Source organism: Hetaerina americana, unplaced genomic scaffold (assembly GCF_022747635.1).
Source record: "Hetaerina americana unplaced genomic scaffold, ioHetAmer1.1.p SCAF_10, whole genome shotgun sequence".
In the NCBI taxonomy this organism is placed as follows: Eukaryota; Metazoa; Arthropoda; class Insecta; order Odonata; family Calopterygidae; genus Hetaerina; species Hetaerina americana.
Genome location: NW_027286070.1, coordinates 21,743,898 through 21,761,625, shown reverse-complemented (window position 1 = coordinate 21,761,625; position 17,728 = coordinate 21,743,898). Strand labels below are relative to the sequence as shown.

At 35.2% G+C, this 17,728-nt stretch overlaps 2 protein-coding genes across 3 annotated transcripts in view; one reads left to right on the top strand and one right to left on the bottom strand.

The window, feature by feature from the left end:
• LOC139698347 (PIH1 domain-containing protein 1-like) overlaps window positions 1-17,242 on the bottom strand; it is a 27,356-nt gene extending 10,114 nt beyond the window's left edge. For both annotated transcript variants that reach the window (XR_011702898.1, XM_071597266.1), the window contains exons 1-6: window positions 16,819-17,242; window positions 16,570-16,657; window positions 13,803-13,994; window positions 6,932-7,078; window positions 4,030-4,170; window positions 391-563 (exon numbers count right to left, since the gene is read on the bottom strand). Coding sequence is in view for 1 of the 2 variants with exons in the window: in XM_071597266.1 (XP_071453367.1) it covers window positions 391-563; window positions 4,030-4,170; window positions 6,932-7,078; window positions 13,803-13,994; window positions 16,570-16,657; window positions 16,819-16,887 (810 nt within the window). In the remaining variant the exon portion in view is untranslated. The remainder of the gene's footprint in view (window positions 1-390; window positions 564-4,029; window positions 4,171-6,931; window positions 7,079-13,802; window positions 13,995-16,569; window positions 16,658-16,818) is intronic.
• Window positions 17,243-17,341: 99 nt separating this feature from the next.
• LOC139698341 (uncharacterized) overlaps window positions 17,342-17,728 on the top strand; it is a 38,742-nt gene continuing 38,355 nt past the window's right edge. Inside the window, exon 1 of the mRNA XM_071597253.1 lies at window positions 17,342-17,422. Coding sequence (XP_071453354.1) covers window positions 17,357-17,422 — 66 coding nt within the window. The 5' untranslated portion in view covers window positions 17,342-17,356. The remainder of the gene's footprint in view (window positions 17,423-17,728) is intronic.

Genomic DNA, 17,728 nt, shown 5'->3' with positions numbered 1-17,728 from the left:
CAACGAAAACTACAAGGCCATCCCACTGGGGTCAGATGCCTTTGCAGCAACCCCAGTGAGGAACAGATGCTGTGAACACTACATTATATCTGGCTTTCCAAGGATTCAAATTTCTAGGGACCCGGAGAAAATGTCGTAAATCAAAAGGAAACATTAATTCTGGGGGCATAAAAGCGAGGTTTCTCTAAAAATGGTTCCATAACTACAGAATTTTCATACCTAAAGGGTGATAAATATTTCTAATCATATGTACTTATGGAGCCAAAAGCTTAAAAGTGATCATTAATTAATACCATACTGTTCACTAACAGTGGATTCCTTATTAAAAAAAAAAACTTAAATGCACACAGAATTTTCAGAAATAATTATTTATTGTTTCATGCTACCTACCACATTTCTTAAAAGAATTTCAGCCAATATAACTTTTTCACCGGTCTCTTCAGATCTGCATTTGAGGATGTATGGCGGCCGTTGAGATTTTTCAGTAGTTGCCTTTACATTTGAAGCAATAATAGGTGTAGACTTTATTTCAGAAATTAATGGCTTCTTTGGTCCCTCAGCCCCTAGTTGATAAGAAACAATAAATATATAGCAAAAATAAATGCACAATATTATAAACTAATACACCGATGATCATTCTTGATGAGGAATGATTTACCAAAAAATTATCTTGGGTTAAAAACTAACTCTTACATCAGCAATATGTGAGTTTCTAACAAAACTGAGCAACTTTTAAAAATCACTAATTACATTAATATTGAGTAAATGTAATTATTTTCAAGATTACTCATAGGAAATTGACATTTTACTTATCATAGTGTATTCAAGTCTCACAACGTCCACTGGTTATAACTTTTGAAGATGTTAACAGGTGAAACTATATCAAATATGTTACAAACCTTAGGATGAATTTGGTGATGCAATCCGATAAATAAAACATGAAAATACATTTTTATTATGGGATTACTAGTTTGCAGCATGGTGGCTACTCATTTTTACAGTCCAACTCCAGACATTTATCATTGAACATGATGATGATTGACACAATTATTTTTATTTTGTTTGAAATCTGAGTAGGCACTTCCTGTTAGTGATCCCTCATTCCTATTAATAACTTTCATCACCAATGTTGGTCCTAAATTAATTTTGTTTTTTTCCCCCCCTCAGGATTAATATGCACAATGATCTACGTCCAACATTAACCGATCTCAAAATTAAAAGGAAAATTAATCCTATTAGAATTCCCAGTTCACAAATTTCTGGCTTTTCAGAAACATTTGACCTTTTCTGGATTGTTGAAATGATTGGGTAATTCCCACTCTTTCCCTGATTTTCTCTAACTAATGGTTGCAGCTCAGAAATAAGCAATATGCAATAAAGTGAAGAGTAATCTATTTTATGAAAACTAAATTCCATTAATAAATAATTTATATATAAAACAGAGGATAGTCAAAATACCTTTCAGCTGCCTTGTTCCATGTTCTGAATCATAATTCATGAATCAAAGTTTAAATCAATACTACTTGACAATCTTATGTCTTAAGATTCCATGAGGCTAAGAGGGTGGTACAACAAGTCCTTAGAAAAAGGTAGAAAAAACAATATTTTTGGGCAAATTTTTTTTTATTTTTCAACAATTTCTGAGAGGGTAAACCTGACATCACCAAAGCAACCTATTTTCATGGCAATTGAGATTTCATGGAATAGAATGAAATTTTCATCAAACAGATGATGCTTAAGTCTTCAGAATAACTATTGCACAACGCCATGGCCTTATGAGGAACTTAGCACTCAGAGTTACTGTTTCACATAAAAATCATTTACATAACATTATTCATATCTACATACTTACTACTTCCATTTATACAATCCAAATTGACCATCCTTTCCTACCTCCACTGTCTTTCTCTCTCTAATCAGTCTCCAAAATCCTGCTGCCCCTCAAAATCTTCCCCATTTACTTTTCCAGCCTTCTTCAAATTGCTCCCAACAACTTTCTTCGAGAATCTTTGCACTCATCATTGGCAATAATGGTTACTTGAATTGATTAAGAAAGACCTTTTTCAACCAGCTATATTATTATGAACTTAATCCAGTTTATCCATCATTATACAGTGGTAACTGTAAACAGAAAAATGTACCAGGCGAATCCCAAGTATTTTGTGTAAACTGAACTTTATGCAATCAGATTTCCATCATATTTCTTTCTGCCCCTTTCAGTTAAATCTACGCTCAATAAGGATGCACATTACATCTTTCTTTGGCATTTAGAAAAAATCCATAATATGAAACCACTACATTTCATAAGTCACTGAACTCACCAAAGTCACAATATGATAGTAAAATTAACAACATTTATTTTAAACTTTATTTACTAACATTGATAAATGGATAATTCTGACATCTTCAAGTCTACTTGTTAACAAAAATACCAGCTATTTTTTTAACAATATCGATGATTTTTTTACTATCCCCAAAACGTGTAAAACCATCAACCATTTATCAATGCAAGTACCAGATTTCAATGGCACTCTAAGTGGAGCATCAACCAAACACATTACCCTTGAAGAAATCATAAGTTTAAATAATGATCTGTATCATTTATAAATAAAATAATTTTGATACTAAGATCACCAATAACATCAATCTCACCTTTAAGCCTATGAATAACTGGCTCCAATTCAGAAAATAACTGTATTTTTGGATAGTTTTGATATCTATACTAAACAAATGTCAGTCAGTAAATTCTATTTTCAATTCCACATGCATAAAATCAGCAGTAGCTGCTTGAATAACTCTTAAATAACAGTCAATTATATTTATGACATACCCCTCTGGCTAAACTACTGACAGTAGTTACGCCAGAGGGGTAGGTGAGTAAACAGTGAGCAATGTATTTGTAGCTAGTTAACTTACACAGAGCAATCTGATTATTATGAACTCAAATTTCAGTCAGTATCATAATATTAGGCAAACTCATAATTATCATTTTGGTAATTTTTGCCAAATAGCAAAGTATTATACACGTTATCAAAGCTTCATGTATGCAATGAATAATTTGCACAAAATTATCTCATTATTTTCCCTTTAACAAGAAATGAGCAAGGTGGCCAAAAGGCCAGGCAAAATGCATGTTTCGTCTACTTGTGGAGACTGTGAATGAAAAATTGTTACATTAATGTTCATGAGTATGCTACAGTAAACAAAGGAAACCAGACACTTAATATCAGTTCTTGATAATCAATATTCATTCTTCCCAGACATATTGATGGATACCCAAATTCCATATCACTACCTTCAATTTCTTCATATTCGTCACATATAGCCAAAAGATTGTTCAGCAAAACCATGGGAGAGCAAAGTGAATTATGAAGTTCAAAATATTATTCCAGAACTGTTTTAGATTTTCTTTATCGCACCAAATATGGCACTCTCCCAATTAGTAAGTAGTCTATTGTGATTCACGACAACAAACTTCAAACATTCTGTTCCTATGATTTTTTTTACCAAAAAATAAGGAACATCCTTAAATATGTACATATTCAATGATGCCATCATGCAGAAGCTTAGCTCTGCAGGTTATCTTGTTTAGGTTATTTTGTTATTCAGCTCCACAGGTTATTTTGTTATTTTAACAAAATTAGGGCCAAAGGAGATGGGGATTAAACTATATCAAAATCTGCCAGTTGACATAAAATGTATCAAGTAAGAAAATTTCTTCAAGTCTAGGATATATGCAGTACTTCTAGATATGTTACACTTCTCTATCATTTATACTTGTTAGATAAGTGTCCTTAATATGCATCTTAAACCCACCTATTTTGATACATGGTTAGAAATATTTTTAATCACTGAATGTAAAATGCACTGCTCCTATTTTGACAAGCCTTACCTAATATACGCATTATACTTGTCTTAAGGCAAATAAAGAGTATTATTATTATTATTATTACATATTCACTTAATCTGTGACAGAAATAATAACAAATATTAAAAAGTTTCCCATGATTACCAAAGCGATTTTAATACCTGGTTTGCTATCCAACTTCTTATTACTGTTTTTACCCATCTCATTGGATGACATCATCTGCACTAAAGGCTTACTGCGCACTTGAATTTTATGTTCTGCCATACCCCCTTTGCATTTGCGACCTTTTAAAACTGCAAATTCTGCAACAAGAAAATATATAATTATTATCCACCAATTATATATGTACATGACTATTTGATCTACATTATAGCACATATCAGAATTCTTGGCATTACCAGTATCTGAAATTAGTCTTGATATGCACTGTGTGATTTTTACAAGACTAAATTATACCTTTTAACAAAGTTGTTTTAACATTTAATGATCATGCCATAAAGCTAGTGAATACACGAAATATTTCACATTCTTCTAGCATAACTGAATAGGACTCGCACATCATACAATTTCAATACAAAATGAACGTGCAAGATTGGCTTTTTACATAATTAATTGAGGGAATCAACCTGAAGAATGAATTGAGAATTGCTCTCCTATTGCTAAGCCCACTTAGTGATGTGATATCAGCATAATAAGTTTCTGGTAATGAATTCATCTATTTTGATGGGAAGAGTGCCAGTTCCCTTAAATGATTTCCCAGAATGTTCCAAGAAAAATTGAAAAACCAGTTTCATTGGTTGTTCAAGATTATCTGGGTTTTTAACTCCAGGCCTCTGAAACAGCTGATTTCTCCAACCACGAAAAAAATACAATCCAGGAGTTTCTACTTTTAGACATAACATTATTGGATACTTTCATTGTGCAGGAAAGTAAAAAACAAAATACAATTTATCCAAATCCACACTTTAATGTATGCACATTATTAATACCATTCTGCAATGAACTACCATTATCCTACTCTGTTGATAGTACATCACAGTTAAACTATGAACACATTCATTAACGTGTAGAGTGGAATAGCTATATTTTGTATCAACTTTTTTCCACTTTTGGCCATGATGCCCCATTCTTTGCAACTGTGAAAAGCTGGTTAAACAAATTCCATCATGGCCACCGTTCGCTCAGCGACAAAAGTCGTTAAGGTCGTCCAAAATCAGTTGTTTTGCCAGAAAACATTGATGCTGTGCAAGAAGAAGTAAAGGAAGATCGTTATGTAACTTATCGTGAGATTGAGACATCCTTAAGGATTTACATGACTTGCATCAATAAGATATTGCATGAACATTCAGCTGTGATAAAAATTGGTTTGTATTGGATCCCATATAACTTGACAAAAGCTAGAAAAGATGCTTGTGTCAATTGGTGCAACAAAATGCTCAAGAAATACAATCGGGATGCATAAAAAGCTGTGCATAACATCTACACAGGTGATGAATCTTGGATCTATGCGTATGAGCCTGAAACAAAACAGCAACCCACTGTATGGGTCTTCCAAGATGAACCAAATCCAACAAAAGTGATTCGTGCACGATCCACATCGAAGCAAATGATCGCCAGTTTCACTGGAATAACTAGACATGTGGCACCGTACCATTAGAGCAACATAGAAACATGAATTCTATATGGTATACGAGCCTTTTTGCCAGAAGTACTAGGTAAAATATGGAAAAAGAAGCGGCAATGAAGGATCATTCTGCATCATGACAATGCAAGCTCTCACATATTGCCTGAAACAACTACCTATTTGACTGGCCAAAACGTCGAATTGAGGGGTCATCTTCCGTACAGCACTGTTTTAGCACCAAACGAATTCTTTTTATTCCTGTTTATCAAGAAACACTTGTGTGGCCAACGTTTTTCGGTACCTGAAGAAGCCGTCGATGCATTCAAAAACCATGTTTTGGAGGTAACTCAATCAGAGTGAAAAAAGTGTTACAAAAATTAATTCGAGTGCATGCAGAAGTGCATTGATTATCATGGAGAATATTTAGAAACACATTCAAGCCATTTTCGACAATAAATTACTGTCTTTTCATTACTAGGCTGAAAATATAAATAACAACCCTTGCATTTTACATTACTTTAAAAGGAAAAAAATCATTCATTATAAGAGTATTTTATTTTGAGAGAAAGGTTATGGAACGGATCACGCTCGTATTATGAGGTTTCACTGTAATTAACATTTTAAACAAAAAATAATGTAATGATTGATAGGGTACACGAATGTACACGTTAATTATGAACCCATTTATCAACCAATCAAACACATTTCCTTGAAAATTACAACATTTCTGCTTTATAACGTGGCATGTTCCCACAACATATCATCCAAAGTTCATAGTGTACTTTATAGCAGAAATGTATAATCTGAAAAAAATCCTACTTTTTGTAAATATAAAATGAATGTACCTACGGTTGTGAAGCAATGAAAACGAGATAGCCACGACTGAAAACTTGATTGGCACTTGGTTATAAAGAGGGTGGGGAAATAAAACAAAGATTCAAGAAAGGGGAAAGATATGGAACACACACTAGGTCATTTGGGTGCGTTTAAAAAACAGTGACCCGCGTATACCTGAATCACACATCAAAAAGGCAAAATAAATAATAAAAAATTAAGACAAAGTTGTTTGTTTTAATTTTTTATTTTGCCTTTTTGATGTGTGATTCAGGTATACGCGGGTCACTGTTTCTTAAACACACCCAAATGACCTAGTGTGTGCCCTATCTTTTCCCTTACTTGAAACTTTGTTTTATTCCCCCACCCCCTTCACAACCAAGTGCCAATCAAGTTTATTGTCTCGGCTGTCTTTTGGTGATAAATTAAATACTTTCACAAATAAGATATCACCATTTGTTCACACGTAATCATTCTGTTAGTAGAATTACAGAAGTCTGGTGAGTTTTATATAAATTGTAATGAATTTCAACTGAAGCATTAAAATCAGTAAGACAGATCCAATAAATCAATGTACATAGTATAAAACAAAAGTAACACTGTACCTTCCTTCTCCAACTGAAGATCATATTTATCTTCCAATGCTTCCAGAATGGCAGTTATTAGGAACTGGCGATAAAATTGACTCCCTTCAACCTTTTTATAGAATGCTGAGTTAATGACTATGTCATACACTGAGCATGGATTTCCTGCTGAAATTGAAAATGAAACAGTGAGATCTACATCCTGAAGTGAAATAGATTTCCTAATACATCGGACATTTAAAAAAACACTCTAATTGAAAGATAACAAATGATAATGATAAAGATTACTGAAAAATAATAATACACATAAATATATAACAAATATTTTTTATTTGATATGTTGTGTATTCATGTTTGCACCATTCCTATTCTTGGGGACAATAGGGATGCTGATTCCAAACTTAATATCTGCTCTATACCATAAGCATAACAGAGTGCATTAAGTATGAAGGTTTCTCAATTTTCTCTAACTAACTAATTACATGAAAAAGTTAAAACATCTATTAATTATCAAGATAACCTTGGGCGCACAAACTTTTCCATAAAATTGACATTGCAATTTCAAACATTGACCATCATGAAGTCTCTTTTAGGGGTCCCTCTTCCCCACCGGAAAATTGCTGATGATTCATAGATGAGCCTATTTGGCTAGTTGCCACACGACAATGTTTGGCCTTTCTTTAACTGTTGCACCCATGAATGTACTTTTTTCATATCTGTTACTTGATCACTGCATATCTGACTTAATTGACAATGGATTTCAATGGATGATAAATCATGCAAGTGAAGAAAATGGATCATTTAAAGCTGTTCTTGGACACTAAAGGACACCACTTTAATTATTATAAACGCTTCTCACCCAAATGGCAGCTCTACAAATCCTGTTCACTGTACAGTGCAGTCATCTATGTCTTGTGTTCTTTAATCATCTTGCCAGAGCATTTTAAGCTCAGCCACATCTTTCTATTTACTCTCAGTCCTGAGAAAAAAATTTGGTGACCTTAGAAGATAACCATATTTCATAGTTTTGGAAATAAAACCTAACAGATCTGTGATTCCAAATATGTAGTCAACACTCAACCTTATACTGAATTGATGTGTGATGAACATTTTACACTAGAGAATATAGATCTATTTTAATTTTCAGTTTTTTTCTGAGTTGATATGAGATGAATAAATATTATTCCAAGCCTAAGTACCCCTTTATTAGTGTTCTTATAGTGCATATTTAAAAAAAACTTTGAACTCAAATTCACACTGAGTGCGGATTATCTGGCATGTCACAATCTGAGGGGTAGATAATCTATCGATATGGTCAGTAAGCATTCCCTCCTCTTCTACACACTCTTCAATGTTTATGACTAATAACATTTAATCCATTGGGAGCAGTTTTTCTTCCTCTCTGAAGTACTCTTGGAAGCTGGAGGACCCCATCCTCTCAAACTACTACTGGATGTAGGAGAATATCATCAGAAGAATATTGCATGCCACACCTATAGCTAAAAAATAACCGTTACAGAAGCTATTGCTGATGGGGAAAAATTGTTTCCACTTTTGGAATCAGGATCCAGAATATTCTCAATAATAGGTCTAAATATGAAGGGACCAGATTGCTAAGCCAGCAGTATAATGGCATAAACTATATTACATTCAAACTTTGAGGTCCATATTAAATGAGTTTGTAATTTTCCACAGACCTTATTTTAAGGTACAACATTTTTCACTGACTTGCAGCAGGTACAAGTTTCGTTCACTTGCAGCAGAGCACCCTTAGGGAGAGGGAGGGTGGAAAGTTAAAGGTGGGGGTCGAGATTTTTTTGGGCAAGGAAAGGGAAAGGTGGTGGTTGGGGTTTTTAGGGTAAGGGGAGAGGCAGTGGTGCCTTGGTTATGATGTGGCATTGGGTGTAGTCGGGGACATGGGAGGGGTAGGGATGAATGGGTATGTTATAATGTTGGATTTCTTTGCCCTTAAGGTCAGTTTATCGGAAAGGAGAGGGGAGGGAATAAGAATATTATCATTCATTACTAAGTCATGTTTTGGGGTCTGCCAAGTGCCTTCGACTTTCGATTTGCTCGAGAACTCTGATTTTAAATTCTTTAGAAAGAATATGCAGTGTTTCTGGTACAAAATTACTATGGCATATACAATCTATGCAGGTCAAACCGCCAGTTAGACTCCTTCTATGGTTACTTTAACATGATTCATCCAAATATTCCCTTACGTATAGTTCTCGAATGGCTTCAAATTTTATTCTGGCCACAAAAGTTGTCAACTGAAGTCACCTATGTTCATTGAGGAGCAGATGACTATCTTAAAGAGAGGTTTAAAGTTTGCTCCCCCCCCCCCCCCCCCCAAAATCAAATCTCTGAATCCAACATAAAGTACTCGGCCACCAATTGTGAGGTTGCCCTGCAGAATGAATCTCTGGCCTTCAAAAAAGTCACTGAAACCATCATGACTTCGATGAATAAAGCAGTGCCAGTAACGTCCCATTTCCACAGCCTCCAGCAGCCCACGCCTACCCTCCGACCTCTGAGAAACACCATTAAGAAGGAAGACCTCTTCATCCAGAAAGTGGACAAAGGAAGTGGTGCCATAGTGTCAAAGTGTTGAACAAACTTGCGTAGGTGGAAAATTGGTTGTATATCATAAAAAACAATCCAATCACTCCTGTATCAACAGACCCAACCTTGACTTTTTAAAGTGAAGTGACCCTCTCGAGCAAATGGAGATTCTAAGACACTTGGCTGACCCCAAAATAATACTTTGCAACAAGCAATTATTCTCTTATCCCTTCCCTCTCCTTTCCAAGGAACTGACCTTGAGGGAAAACAAATTCAACTATTTAACGTACACATTTGCCCCCACCCCTCCTATGCCCCTGATCATGCCCAATGCCACATCATAACCACTGCATCAACCGCCTTTCCTCTTATTTACCTGAAAAACTACGAACATTGCCTTTCCCTTCCCTTATCCAAAAAATCCTGACCTCCAACTTCAACTTTCCACCCTCCCTGTCCCTTCTTCATCCCTTCTCCTCTGCCCTTAGGGTGTACTGCTGCATGTGAACGAAACTTGAACCTGATGATGCCGCAAAATGGTGAAATGCATTGTACCTTAGAATAAAATTGTTCAAGAGAAAAAAAAGGAAATATAATTGCACATTTTGATGACATTTTAATATGCAATTGGAATTTGGCAATGACAAATCCAGATGCCCAATAAAAAGTCTGGAAGAGATTCTTCACTGAAGATGTAATGCATCTCCTTACTTTGGAACACCTATGGGGAAATAATGAGCCAACATTTTATCAGTTGATTAATATAGAGGCAATCAACATGACAAAGAATTAATTTGAGGAGAAAGTGAAATTTGAATTGAAAATTACTCTCCTTAAGGTAATTTAAGCCTAGGGGTAACAAGTTTGACTATAAAGATGAAGGTGACCTTTTAGAATTCCATAGGTTCTAAAAATTTTCAACTTTGGAAATATCGAATTAGTGATTTTCCTGGTACAAGGCACCAAGAAAAGTAAATACTACACCAAAAACCACCAAGCATTAATGGTAAAAGGCAGGATGTTTCACCATAGGGAACTGATGGTGCAGATCAAGATGATCGGACAGGTATCAACTGCCACAGTTGTGGGCAAGAGTGAAAGTCATTGAATTGGCACAGTACTGCAATGTGGAAGGAAATGGGAAACTACCACATTAATCTCTGCAGTATATGCACCCTTGTATTCATAAATGACAGGATGACATTTCTCCAGGTAAAATATTCTGGAAGAAAAATAGCCTTCCAATGGTACCTCTGGGTTAACTAAACAAACTGTGGACTACTGGGAGGGTAAACATCAGTCAAGGCAGACAAATCCACCTGCTGTGAGGATCTCAATGACAGAATAAAGAAGGGAAATGAAATTTAAATTACTAAGTTACTTGTTTTTATTTATTTATTTTGTATTAGTCCGAAAACAGCACTTCAACCTTTACATCGGACTTTGAACTTTGATGTAACCATTTGACAATTACATCCAACCAAGCCTTAGGTGGAGGAGAAACCACCTAGGTGGGAATTGAATCTGCGACCTCTGGGTTGTCAGACAAGGATGTTACCCCTCCACCACTGGGGCCGGCTCGTTTTCATTAAGAAGGGAAATAGTGAAACTCCTTATAAACTGGAGAAGATACAATTTGATGAGAGAAAAAAACCCACAACATCCGAGATGCTGATGGAAACATACTGAAGATTAAGATATTGGGAAGTGGATGGAATACATTGAAGTACTCTACATAGGGCCCAAACCACTTGAAGGAAACTTAATTAAGGAAGAAATATCGATAGAAGACAAATGTGGCATGGAAATACTGAGAAGCAAATTGGACAGAGCCATGAAAGTCCTCAAGGACAAAAATGCAACTGAAGTCGACAAAATAAATAGAAGAAGGACATAGGCAGTAGGAGTCCAAGCTAATGTTACTATTTCGAGTACAACCAAAGATAGCTATGACAGTCGAAAATAATCAGAGGACTTTGAGAAGAGTGTGATGACTGCAATGCCAAAATATATTAACGAAGAAACCAAGAACAGATATTTGCAAAAAACATAGCATTGAGCCTTATGTCTCATTCAACAGAAATACTAACTCAGATAATTAGCCAATGAATAGAAGGAAAGACAGGAAAAAGCCTAATGGAAAATCAACTCAGATTCAGGAAAACTGAGAAGGGCAGCATTCAGCTTGTGGGTACTGGCTGAAAAAAGGATAGAACAATAAACAGGCAATTATATGTGGAATTCAAGAACTTGTAAAAGACCTTCAACAATGTTGAATGAAACAATATGCTCAAGATAATAGAATCACTTGAAATGGACTTAAATGAAAAAAGAATAATCCATCACTTCAGCAGGAAACAGCCATGCAAGGAATATAACGAGGGCAAGCAATCCTTCATCTACCTCGCCAGCAATATAACTTGGGATGGAAGAAAAGGTAGAAGGAAAAGCTGTTTCATTTACATGGATGTTAAACAAGATAACGTGGAGCTAAGCTTCTTCATGAGGGAATCAATGCGGAGTTCTTATGATAGGTTAGCATGACTCCAAGCAATTATGTTGAATTAACCTCTTCAATGGATTTTGTTGATCAATATTTACAAGTAAACTTTAATTAAATTTTGTGAGAAAAATAGATATTAGAATCTGGGACTTAAGAATGTTTAAATTAAGATAATTCTCCTACATCTACATAATACCCGGCAAGCTGCCGCAAGGGCGTGTGGCGGGGGGTGTTAGGTCACCAACCGTAAAAAGGAAAAATACCACATGCAAAAAAACAACACGGAAAATTACACCCACAGCAGTGCATACACTCATGCAAAAATCCCTTCATCCAATACTCATACAAACACATATACCGCAAAACAACTAAAAAACTGCACCCCATGATGCAGCACGAAAGCCATCCTACAACACGGAAGCCAGGACACAACAAGCAAGAAATTGAAACATCACTACCACATGAAAATGCACCACAAAACACTCTACCCCCAAAGAGTCTGTAAAAGGCAGGGAATGCGACCCAACGTTGCAGGTAGCAGGAATTTTCCCCCGCGGAGAGGGACGAGGGACTGAAAGGGAAACTTAAAAACAGATGAACAGAACACGAATGAGGTCATTCGGAAAGAACGGGTTATTATAACAAAACACATAAGGTTAGTAGAAGAGCATGCACTTAAATAGAACTAATTATTTTTTAGACGCTGAGGGTGGCAAGTGGAATTTTTCCTAGGACCATTTGGATAGCTGATGAATGATCTTGTTAGCAGTCTACATCAGGGCATTGCTTGTTGGAGAGGAGAACAATAAATAGTGTCATCTAACTTTAACAACAAGTTTCCAGTAGCACCAGTGAAATGTTAAGTCAAGTCAGTATAAATTAACGATATCATAGGTCCTCATATGGATCCCTGGGGAATACCTAATAGAGAAATCCTCTGGGAGGATGAATATTTTTTACCATCCACTAATATAGAAACAAATTGAGTTCTGTTGAACTGGTTATACTTAATCCAGTTACATGGGATAACTCTGATTCATAAGTTTCATATTTTGTTTAAAAGGCAGTGATGATCAATAAAATCAAAAGCTTGAGAAAAGTCCAAGAATAACCCTAGAGTTTTTTGTTTACAGTCAAGAGATGATAGAATAAAATCTATCACATTATAGACTACTGTAGTAGTGGATCTACCTTTCCTAAAACAATTCTGATTTGGAACTATAATAATTTTTTTTCTGAATATGAAAGCATGTAATGAGAAGCATGAAATGTATAGAGCAAACCTTCTCAAAGATGTTAGCTAAAATATTCTGTAATTCAATCGGTCCGTAGGTTTTAATTGTGGAAACCTGTGTTATTATACAGAGGTGTTATTTTGGACAATTTTAAGGATGAAGGAAAGATACCATAATATGGGAATTTGCTTTTTATGAATAGCAATGGTTTTTTATATAATTACATACATTGAAGATCACTGAGCCCAAAATTTCATCATGGCCTGCACAATATTTTTTACTTAATCTAGAAATTATTTATTTAAATTCATGCTCAGGGCATGGTGGCGTGAAAAATGATTAAAATACTGATTATGGTGGTGAGGCAATTTAACAGCTTTTCTTGATATTAAAATGAATCAACATAGATTTTACAATTATCAACAAATATGATTTATCTATATACTTTATTCCGTCTAATGTATTCTTTGTGCTTACATGTAAATGATGTGAGACCTAAGTCGCAAGAAGTACTCGTACATGCTTACCATTACAAATTGTTCATTACAACTCCTAACTAAGAACAGATTCAAATACAAGACAAACTTACATTTATCAATATCAGGCCTTTCTTCACCCACACTCATAGGCACACGATAAGTTGATGGCTCATCTGATTTAAGGATTTCCATTAGTTCAGACTCAGACTTATCCTCAGGAGCAGGAATTTGATCAGTTTTACATATGTTGATGAAGACTTTTCCCCGGTCTGTTGTACTCTTTCTTAACTTTACACAAAACCCTGAAAAACAAAAGGAAACATGAAGCATTTATATCTCAAATCGTTAGAAAATACTTACAAGTCATTGCAGCAAGGAATCTCTCTAGCCTTATGAAAAATAACAATATTTTACCACCTCTTTGAATGAATTCACAAAACATTAGAGATAAAACGGTTAAAATATTACACTTCATCATCTTCTTTTATAAGAAATTTTATGCTCATCTTAATAAAGTAATATAAAAAATGTAAAATCCTGAAGGTTAATCGTCATTAAAATAAGTACAGGTAAATCAAAAATTACTCTGGTTAAAAAGGTATATGCAGGCAAATACGGAGAACAGCTCATGGCAAAGTTCATCTAATGCACTCTGAAATTCAAGTAATCATATGTGCTTCTATCACTTATACACGTAAATGAACAAATATCCCTGATAATTTCAATTAATTCATTGATATTCAAGATACTTAATATGCAAATAAAACAAGAGCATGACTTCTGACAGCATGGTATTTCTAACGTCACACAAAATATCTGGCTATTTTTGCATTTCCTATATCCCAGGGCAATTATCATTTAACATGGGACTCTACACAATTACAATCTCCTTTCATGCTCTCACAAATATTTAGCATTTACTTTTGCTGGGATGTTTACAGCACCCTGGCCACCCATTCTCGGAATCAGCTGCTGAAGAAGTGGAAGATTAAGATAAACTTTTGGCCTACCACCAATGTTGCATAATCAAAACGTCAAACATAGCCTATGTACTCAGCTAGCCATTACTCAATCATGGGACAGCTGATAGATATTCCCCAAGAGACTTTATTACTCTTAAGAAATGAAGCCATGTCGATCCTCCAATAACTAATGCAAGATTCTGGCACATAATTTCTTTGCCCTTTTTCTGCAATGTGATTTCCTATTTATTCAGCATTGTTGATTAGTCAAAACAACATTATTCATTTTCCATTGAAGCCTCTAACATTTTGCACAAATTCTTTTATGGACAATATAAACAAGATCACAGAGCAAATTTAAAATTTCAACATGGTCACTGAAAAATATGTAAGAATGAAGAAAACAAGCCATATGGGTGAGAGGGTGGGTCTTGAACAGCAATCGAACAAACAAAACACTCCCCCATTCAATCTCATACTGTGCTATAAGAGTGGGAGAAACAGGGGAGGGGTCAACTCATCTAGTAGTAGTAGTATTTAGGGAAGGCGACCGACTGCTGAGGTCATTTGCGCCATAGGAGATGGACAGGAAAGGATGAAGGGGGGAGAGAAATCCGGCATCGGCATTAGCCTACTCTTTACGAAAGGTGCCAAGGGGTCCGCAGCTTTACATCCCATCCGATGGACGGCATACTCACTCAAAGTGCCCTCCACAAAGCACCTCAAGTACGGATCGAGATACCCTTAACTCATCTATATGGGGATGTGGAAGGACAGGGAGACGGGAGGGATTTGGAACTCATTTACAAAATTCAATCTCTTTTTTTGGAGTTAATATCTAGGCACAAAAGTGTATTACATGCATGGATCTATACATTCAAAGTTTCTATGCATCTTTCACTTTCTCATCAGGGCATGAGTAAGCTTGTCAACTTTATTGGACATAATAGGTATAATTTGAAAAAAATCCTGAGATGGAGACAAAATAATGGTAGCCGTTTCCATAAACCTATAAGAGGAAAGTTGTTTTGTTTGTCTTTCAACTTCTTCTCAAGATGCATTACATTTAAACATTGCAATTGACAACTTATACATAAACATTAGATTTTTTTGGGCAGATTTTTGGAAACTGCAAAATTAAAATACCATTGTCTTGGACAGGGACCATGTAAGTGTAGATATACACAAGTCAAGGCTTATGTAACTCTGAGAACCCTGTATTTAGTTTTCATGCTACAATGCCAGCAGATGTAAATCCAAATCTCAGTAGATTCAGCAGGTGTAAAGCATTCCTCAAAAGTCCAGTGCCCAATTCTTGTTAGTTACCCTACAGAGAAACATGTATTGGGTGGAACACATTTTCAAATCACATAGAAAGTTAAGTTCTCCAAGCTTCCTCATGAGAAATATTAGACATTCTGTAAATTTAGAAGTCCTTCTATCCATTTATTACAATGAATTTTATTCTTATTTTTCTTTTAGTGTCATCTTCTAGGGTCCTCTCCCCAAGAGGGCATAACCTTCGAAATCCAAAAGAGGATTATAAGGATTATGAGCAATGTTTTTTGTGATGCAACAACCTCTTTTCAAAAGAATAGGTTCACTAAGACCGATACTTAAATATTTGTTATGAATTTATAGTCTTAATTTAAGGATTATCATCAAATCTACCCTAAGTGCCAAAGCTGAAACATATTTTTATTTATTTTAAAGTGGCAAAAAGGTCACAGTATGCTCTGCAAATGTGGAATATCTTTCTGCAGTGAAATCTAGTCTGAAATTTTGGATTTCTGATGGGACAACCTTTTCCAATAATTTAGCATTCCTTCACCATTTTGCAGAGGCTTTGAATGGCAAGGAATAAACTATTTGTCTCAGAATTTAATACAGACGTTAAAGGAACAGAACACATTACCAGGAATAGGTTTGATAGTAGTCCATGGTAAATTACTACTTTCGGGCACTCTTTGCAGCAGAATATTCTCTATTTCACCTTCTGGCTCCTGTAAGGGCGACATTTAGAATAATCGCATTTTAGAACATGCTTTATAATATAAGGTTCCCCGTAACTAAGACGAAAGGAATTACATTTATGTACAGTTCATACTCAAAAGGAAATATAAAATTTTTCATACTGCAGTTAAAATTAATATAGCACACATACGTTGAAGAACAAGTTTTTGTCCAGAAGAGATCTGTCAGGTTCAAGTAGAATACCTCTCCTGTCAGTCATCTTACAGATTTTAATTGAAGTAACAAAAATTAATGCAAAATTTATTCAGGTACGGATTAACTTTCATTAAAACGGAGTAACAAAGGACCAGGTAACGACCTCGATTAATGTTACAGTAAACTCCACCGGACCCCAAAATAAATAATTTGAAAGTCAGTTTCAGTCTAGCAGCCAGTCGATATTCTGATATCGAACGATCGACCTCATGCATTAATAAAGGGAATGGTTGGATTGTAGAGGGTATTCTTGTATTTTGGAGGGACTAATGTGCGTTTATTTGCTTCAATAGTGTTTAAATATTGCTGTAGTCCCACAGCCCGTACATACTCTACTATTTAATGTTATTGTTTGTTATATGGCGATAGAATGGAAAAGAAATGAAGAGCGATAATTATAACAAAAATGGCAAACCATAGGTGGCAGCAGCTGTTGTTTGGAAGAGCGGGTACAAACTCAATTTAACGGAAAAATGTTTGAAATTGGCGATGAAGTGTTTAACGCTCCTCTTAACGATATTCAACAGAGTCACGAAATTGTAAGTAAGGAAGCGTCTTTTTAGTTTTTGAAAATATCTTATTGACTACAGCATGAATTTTGTTGTCATGAATTAATAACGGAACTATCACAATATGCCGTAATACTGTTTGGTATTGTTATGGGATGAAAAGGATTTTGTGTTGGCGAAATTTCCATTCCTTTTCATAAGTGTTATTGTGTTCCTCCCACCATGTGTACTTTCCTAATTATGCCATTTTTACGTTGGCATATTTTATGAATGTGTCTTCTTTTCAAGCATAGTGATGACATTCACATGTTAGTGTTGGTTTCGAGTGAGAATGAT